Below are 8000 nucleotides of genomic sequence, written 5' to 3' on the forward strand. Positions count from 1 at the left end.
GCACAGATCTGGTCATCATTTTATAGATGTGGGACCTAAGGCTGAGATAAAGGATGTTGATTGAACTCTCCTCAGTCTTGCTTTTTTTTCATCCCAAGAGGAAGGCACACCCACTTGTAGCCTCCTGGCCATTATCAGGAGGAGCTCAACTGTGGCACTTCTGACAGAACATTTTCAATAAATACTTACTGCCTCAGAGTTATCAATGAAGGAATCGGATTCATCATAACCGTACCCCATGTCAATCAAGTCCTGAATTCGGTCTTTTCTACGTTTCTTTCCACCCTAAAATTTAAAAACAGTAGCTCACATGCTTCTTGATAAAAACAAACAAAAAACAATTCTAATAACAGAATTAGCTGTTACCATGAACTTTCTAAGCTAGTGACTGAAGACTGTAATGCACTGAAACCAGTCACATACATGCCATAAAACGTCTTTTCCCTGAAGACAGATTTTCTCTAAAAACATTTTTATCTGCATAAAATGGCTTGAGATAGAAAAATGAACTATGGCTTCTAATGCTTCATACCAAAACATTTATTCTAAGGAAGGGTAAGAGTGCCTTCGTTCATCTGTCCATTTAACTACATACAGTATTTCTAGCCAGAGATATTTTTGTACATTAATACATTTGTTTATCGGCTATATTCTCCTTTTCAAGCTCTACACTTGTTTCCAGATCAGTATCAATTTAAATGACCATCCACTAAGGGAATATGGAAATGTCTGGAAATCTTTCCCACCCAATGAGGTTGTTTTGTGGCCTGAGAAATCTTACGTATTTTTCTTCAAATTTCCGGGCAAGGGCCTCTACTTTATGCCTTTCCTTCTCTTCATCATTGAAAGGATCCAAGACATCTTTCTTCTGTAAAGAGACCATTCCCCCAAAAAATAAGTCATGAAAAATTCCACAATCTTATTCACATTAATAGAACTTTCACTGACCACTCAACATCTACAAAAAATGGCATGATAAAAACAAGTTTTTCAGAAAAATCAAAGTAGAAAACATGCTACTACTCTGTATTTATTCTAGTTGTTTAAAAAAGTAAAACTTGCATCCATGTAATTTAACAAAACTGTATTAAATGTCTATAATCCACCTACCACAGTATTAGGTTCTCCAGGGTTCCGAATATGGCCAAGGGCCTTTGCTCAGGGATGGGCACCCCGCAGGAACTGTGCTTTGATATAGTTAGTCCATTTCCTTTGTAACCCTAAAAATTATTTTATGCATTTAAAAATATTTTTACAAAGGGGTCCATAAGTGTCACCAGACAGCCAAAGTGGTCAATGGCTCAAAAAAAGTTAAGAACCCCTGAATGCAGTGTATATTACTGAGAGTTACCTGGGAACCAGGCTCTCTATATCACTGTTTAGAGGAATGGTCTGAATTTGAACTTCTCTGAGATACTGAAAGTTATACCCATCCTCAGGAGCAAGACACTCCCCATCCTTGGAAGCCTGTCTTTAAAAGGATCAATAAACGTCTCTTGTCCTCTCAAACACAATACTCACTCAAAACATTTTCATGTGGTCTCTCGTAGTTTATTTCATAAACTTATTCTTTCATTTTCTCTAACAAGTAAAATTTCCAGAGTTGTACCTTAAACTTCTTGGGCAAGAAATCTTAGTTTTAAAAGACGCCTGCGCCAAGTACACCTAAGACTTCAGAGTAGACCAAAACAAAGCAAAACAAAACAATACCTAAATATTGGATGCTTCTTCAAAAACTATTTTATCCCACCCTCCCATCTCTTGCCTACCGAAATCTCTCCCATCCATGAAGAACCTAAGTACTTTGTAATAAATATATAATGCATATAGATATATACATTTATCATGAATTATTATGGAACATATATAATGTTATGTACCACAAAGGTGGTGGCCTTCAAAATATGCAATTATCTGTATCTTCTAATTTTTCTACAATGATCACATATAACTTAAGAGATTAAAATAATTGTAAGAAATCCCAGGGAAACGGACTTGGTCCAGTGATTAGGGCGTCCGTCTACCACATGGGAGGTCCGCGGTTCAAACCCCGGGCCTCCTTGACCCGTGTGGAGCTGGCCCATGCGCAGTGCTGATGCGCGCAAGGAGTGCCGCCCCACGCAGGGGTGTCCCCCGAGTAAGGGAGCCCCATGTGCAAGGAGTGCACCCATAAGGAGAGCCGCCCAGCGCGAAAGAAAGTGCAGCCTGCCCAGGAATGGCACCGCCCACACTTCCCTTGCCACTGACGACAACAGAAGCGGACAAAGAAACAAGACGCAGCAAATAGACACAGAGAACAGACAACCGGGGGAGGGGGGAGGAATTAAATAAATAAATAAATCTTTAAAAAAAAAAAAAAATCCCAGCAATCTCGAGCAGGGTTGGAGCCAATGTGTACTCCTAATGTTTTACAAACAGTAGTCTTACAATAACTATTTCTTCAATGTAGGAAGGTCTAGCTCTGTCCAAATTCAGCATCCTGGGAGTAAGCTCTGCTCTGTCTAAGCACTGAAGGGCCTATTTTTTATTTAAACAGTCACCACACTGTAACTTCACCTTTGTAAATAATATTCTCCTAAAACATCTACCAGACTGCAAATTCCTTTGAGGCTAGGATGGCGTCTTCTCCACCTTTTCACAGTCCTCAAGTATCCAGCACAGAGCTTTCACGTTGTAACAAATGCTAAATTAGGAAATTAATCTGTCCAATTATATTGTACTTTTAAATTGCAGAGTAGTCACACAGATTCATGGGTTCTTAACCCATGGTCCAGTAGTAAATTCCCTGAAATCGGAGCCAAAGTCTCCTGTGTGTTTATGCTCTATGCTTTTTTCTGTAGTGGAGAAGGGTATTGAGAACTCAAAAAAAGGTGAAATCAGAGTATAAGGGTTCCAATTACTGGTGACTAATTTTGGTTTCAGTCCATAAATAAATACCTTACCCAGTCCCTGTTTTCTCTTTCTCTTTCTCTTAAGGAAGCGAACACTGTGGTCACTTTGGAAAAGGGATTATGAAGGGATGTAAAAAGGTGTTTTCTCATCCTAACTGGCCCTCATATAACAGAGATTGACCTTTGATACAGACTCACTGGTCTCCATTCAAGGAAACAAATATTTATCTGAGCAAAGCAGATGATCCTTCTAACCAAACATGCTCATCCCGAACAGCACAACTGAGCACCTACCACTGAGACGCCTGCTAGAACTTTACCTAGGTGATCTAATTTCACCCTCAAACACCCTATGAGCAGGTACCCAGATTCACTCAGGAGACCGAAATGCTGCATCTGAGGGACTCAATGTATCTTTCTCAGAGTGCAGTGTGTGGTATACAGAGTATTTCAAATGCTCTTCACCCAACTCCCACTCATAGTATATCATTCCATTTATATGAAATTAAAAAATAGATATAAGGCATTAGAAACCAAGAGAGTGGTTGAGGGTAGGGCAGTGTCTTTGAAGGAAATAAGGAAGGTTTCTGGTGTCCTGCTAAATGTTTTATTTCTTGATCCAAATGCAGGTTACATGGGTATATTGAGTTTGTGAAAACCCACCAACCCATGCATTTATCATTTGTGTACTTGTCTTATATACATAATTCAATTTAAAATTTTTTATTTAAAAAATGTTAATGAACTGCCAAAATATTAACAAAGTTGGGTGATGGATACATGGGGGCTTATTATATTATTCTCATTTCTGTGCATGTTTGAAAATGTCCATACTAAAAGGTAAAACAAATCTGTCAGGAAAATAAGTAGAACACTTAAAAACAACCAAAACAACAACCAAAAAAACCACTTATATCAAATTGATTAACATTTGGTTAACAAACCCAATTCTGGCAACAACAACAAAAAAAGTGAAAATTCAAACAAAAATTTTTAAAAGCCAAAAACAGGTTTCTGTCTATCCAAGTAAAGAAACTACCAGAATACTACCATATTTGGAAGAGATCAACAGTTTGTCTCTGCTCGTCTGCCCTTACACCAGACAAAGAATGAGAGTCCCTTAGAAGAAAAAAATGTCCAGCATGGATTTCCTTCACTGAAGCAGCCAGAGACTGTTCTCATGTACATGTAACTTTTATAGATTTAGCATGAAAAACTTGTTGTTCCTTTTATTTATATAAGTCATAATTCAAAATTAGCCTTGGATATGCCATACCTTTTTCACTAGCATAAATCAGGAGAATACGTCTGGAAAGAGTTCTATCCCTTCATGCCCAGAGACTAAACCATCCCAGTTCATGCTTTGGGATGAATAATGTGACCGTGGGGCAGACTCTCCAGTCTCATTTCCACCCCAAGGGAGCTGCAGGTGCAGACTGACACCCATGCCTTAGATCTGCAGAGTGATGCTGGGGCATACCTTGTCTCCAGGTTGAAGGCCTTTCACTTTCCCACGTATATTTTTCACCAGCTCTGGGTAGAAGAACTCTGGGCAGCGCTTGTGATCTGGTTCAAAGAGGGTAAGTGTAATCCGAACAGCTGCTGCAGCCGGCTCAGTGTCCTGATGATGTTCTGCTCCCCCGACCTCCTCCTTCCGAGATTTCTTCAAAAACGCTGGATTCAGAGAACCTGGGAGAGAGGTGAACTGGACTCTGTGGGGCTCCGACATGGCTACCAACAACTCTTGGTGGTTGTCACTGCATGGCTTCTGTTAACATTGGAAAGTAGGGTCAGGTCAAACCAAGATGAAAAAAATGACTTCTCTGCTCAATTATACAGATTTAAGTTTAAAACAATTTCAGAATCAAAAAGAATCCTTGTTAAATTTACTTTAATTGCCATTTTATTGCTTTTTTCTGCTTAATACTCTACGGGAATATATTTTTCATATATATATATATATATGAAAAACACCCCAAAGCTTATTATTCAGAGATAACCACTGTTTCTCATATTTCCTTTCAATCTTTTTCTACATATATGTAACAATCCTTTGACATTAGAGAACCCAAGCTGACAAATTCTTAAGAATTCCCAAAACTGCAAATCCTACCACAAAATATTATTTTTCATTTCATTTACCCAACACTTTTTTACCTGGCTGAGAATAAACACTTTGTTAAGAGCTCTTTATTTTCATCACCAGCAGCTTACTTTCATTAGGGCCAATGCACACAATGAAAGAGTTTTCATCACATTGTGAAAGTTATTGGGTATGCTAAAATAAGCAAAGAACCAATGATTCAGGTGAGGTATTACTAGGCTCATTTTCCTAACCAAGTTACTGGCTCTTGAGCACCAGCCTCTCACCGCCCAAACATGGGTCTTGGCAAAGAGACAAATTATCACATGCCCAAGAACTTCAAAATTGTTTGAGAATGTTCGACATAGATTCAGAGTCCCAGAATTCCAAGGGTTTAGAGAATATAAATATGCAAATATATAATATATACATTTTTTGTGTTACACAAATAATTTTGTGTCCTACTTTTCAAGTTTACATTCTAATGTGAGCTTTCTACCATATCAATATTCATTGCAGCTTTGTTTGTATAGAAAAAAATGGAGGAAACCCAAATGTCCAGAGATAAGGAAACAGTTGAATGAATGGTGAATTTTTTATTTATTTTTAAGGGCCCTCGATATAGAATAGATATATCCCTTTGCCTGTCATCTCTCTCACAAGTACATTCCTGGTTTGTAATTTACTGTTTACTTTTACTTAGAATGAGGTAGAATGAAAGTAATTTTAACTTTTTATGCTGCCAAAACAGGCTCTTTTCCCTTATGACTTCTCATGTTTCTTTTATGCCTAGACTGTCCTTTTCCAAACAGATCTCGTACAAGAATTTATCTACATAGTCTTTTATAGACAGATTTTTTCACATTTAACTTTTTAACCCAAGTGAAATATATTATGCTATAAGGTATGGGGTGATTTCTTCCCAGCATAAATCACTAAATAACCCCTATTTCCCCTGCCAGGTTTTAAGTTTCTTAAGGTCTATTTCTGAACTCCATCTGGTTGTATTAATGTAGTACCAAGCCATTTAAAGTTATGCAGTATATTTTAATATCTTCAACTGAAAGTTCATCTTTATCATTTTTCTTTTAAAAATACTACTTGGCTACCCCAGCCCACTTACTATTTCAGATCAATTTTAGAAACATTTTGTTAAGTTCCCCAAATGGCGTGTTTTTATTATAACTGAATCATAAATGAGCATTTTGTCAGAAAGCTTTTACCTTAATATTTATGTATATATCATATAAATCCATATATAAAGATGCATTTCTGTATATTCAATACTCGTTTTTCCATTATGACCATAAAACCCAGGACATACTGTAAGTACTGGGTTGTGAACCTAAATCCCAGCTGAAAGCTGAAAAGTCCCTCAGTGATAGGAACAGGCAAAGCCTCATGTAAGAGAATCAGCACATTCATCAATGGGATGCTTCAGGAAAGTCACCCCAGGAGTGGCAACCAGGCAGGTCCTAGTGTCACTAATCAGTCAGAAATTCAAAAACGTAATCTATTTTGGTCCAAGTGTTAGACACACTAACTTCCACGCACTTAAATGGTAAAATTCTTCTTAGTTGAAGACTGGGAAGCCAAAGCTATAGAAACAGAACAAGAGAATAAAGCAAAGCAAAGCTACAGTGTATTACCACTTTCAGGTAAGATTTTAGATGAAGTTTTGTAATAATCATAATGTGCTGTTGCTTTTTATTAAGCCATTTGAAAAACTGAAGGGAATGAGGCATCAAAGAATGTCATTAGATTTACAATTTTAATTTGAGATGCTTAAGAAATATAATTAAGTTTGAAAAGTGTTTACACTTTCTTTTAAAAAGAACTTGATTGACACAAGCTTATTAGACCTAATGAGAGTTGCTTAAGTCCGCGATAAGATTTTACTATCAGGCTTCTAAGTTCACTTTTTTCAAATGTCTTAAGTATTTACAAGAATTGAGCATCTGGAAAAATATTCAGGGGAATTTAATCTGTTAAACCAGTGCCTTAACTGAACATTTGTCAAAGATCAAGAATTTTTAGTTTTTTACAACAACAACAACAAAAAACTTAATCTGTAAATGAAACAAAATATTAGTAAAACTTAAAAGCTTGAGAAAAGCTAATTTTTTAAATAATCAACTTCGAGTTGAACATTATTCAGGGTAAAGATTTAGTAACCTACCCACAAAAGCATCCCTATTAAAAAAAACCTCAACTGTTATTAAACAAGAATGCTACTCTCATTTACTCAAGTCTTCTTTGGTATCTCAGGGTTTTTTTGTTGTTGCTGTTTTGGTCATTGTAAATAGGACCTCTTAATTATTATATTTTCAATCCAGTTAGTGGTGAAACAGAAAATTGAACTTTGTATGTTGATTATGTAGTTGTCCCTTTCCGAACTCTTAATAGCTTTAATGGTTTTCCCTTGACTTTTTTTCAAAATAGGGAACCCTATCATCTCTAGAAATGAGTGTTGTCTTTCCCTTCCTGAAAAATCGATTTCTTATTTTTTGTTTCATGCCTTATTGCAATGGCTAGAGCTTCCAGGATAACATTAGACATGATATTCTTTGCCAGAGCAATGCGTTGATTTAAAGGCACCCTCATTATCAAGTTAAGATATCTTTCAACTCCTCAAAACATAAGTGTTTTTAAATTTGGAATGCATGTTGAGTTTTATCAAACTTCTTCCTGGAAATCTTAAATACTTTAAATAGGTAGTTTGCTTTTAAAACAAAACAAGACAGTAAATGACAGTTCCTGAAAGTAATTCATGCTACTTCAGAGAAATTTGTCTCCTACGAAAAACCAGTCTGACGCCAACCCTGTAAGCTAAAAACTCAAGTCTGGGTATGACAAAATGCAGACGGGAAATGCGCGTGGACCGGCTACCTTTTCAACGAAGTCGGTAACTCAAGAAAACTCCGGTTCTAAGAGTTAGGTCTGCAACTGCGACTGGGGTCTTTCCGAAAATTTTATTTTCTAGCGGGTATCCTGGAGTTTAGGCAGTCACTGTGCTGAACGCTCCT

The 8000-nt window shown here is 36.9% G+C and overlaps 1 protein-coding gene across 4 annotated transcripts in view; it reads right to left on the reverse strand.

Annotated features, from left to right (window-relative positions):
* The window catches only part of UBN1 (ubinuclein 1), a 35737-nt gene extending 27737 nt beyond the window's left edge, over window positions 1-8000 (reverse strand). For 3 of the 4 annotated variants that reach the window (XR_011647228.1, XM_058286527.2, XM_004452208.4), the window contains exons 1-4: window positions 7864-8000; window positions 4372-4659; window positions 782-868; window positions 190-285 (exon numbers count right to left, since the gene is read on the reverse strand). Coding sequence is in view for 3 of the 4 variants with exons in the window: in XM_058286527.2 (XP_058142510.1) it covers window positions 190-285; window positions 782-868; window positions 4372-4620 (432 nt within the window). In the remaining variant the exon portion in view is untranslated. The remainder of the gene's footprint in view (window positions 1-189; window positions 286-781; window positions 869-4371; window positions 4660-7863) is intronic. The other variant, XM_058286528.2, reaches the window with a different exon arrangement.

Source organism: Dasypus novemcinctus, chromosome 23 (assembly GCF_030445035.2).
Source record: "Dasypus novemcinctus isolate mDasNov1 chromosome 23, mDasNov1.1.hap2, whole genome shotgun sequence".
NCBI lineage: Eukaryota > Metazoa > Chordata > Mammalia > Cingulata > Dasypodidae > Dasypus > Dasypus novemcinctus.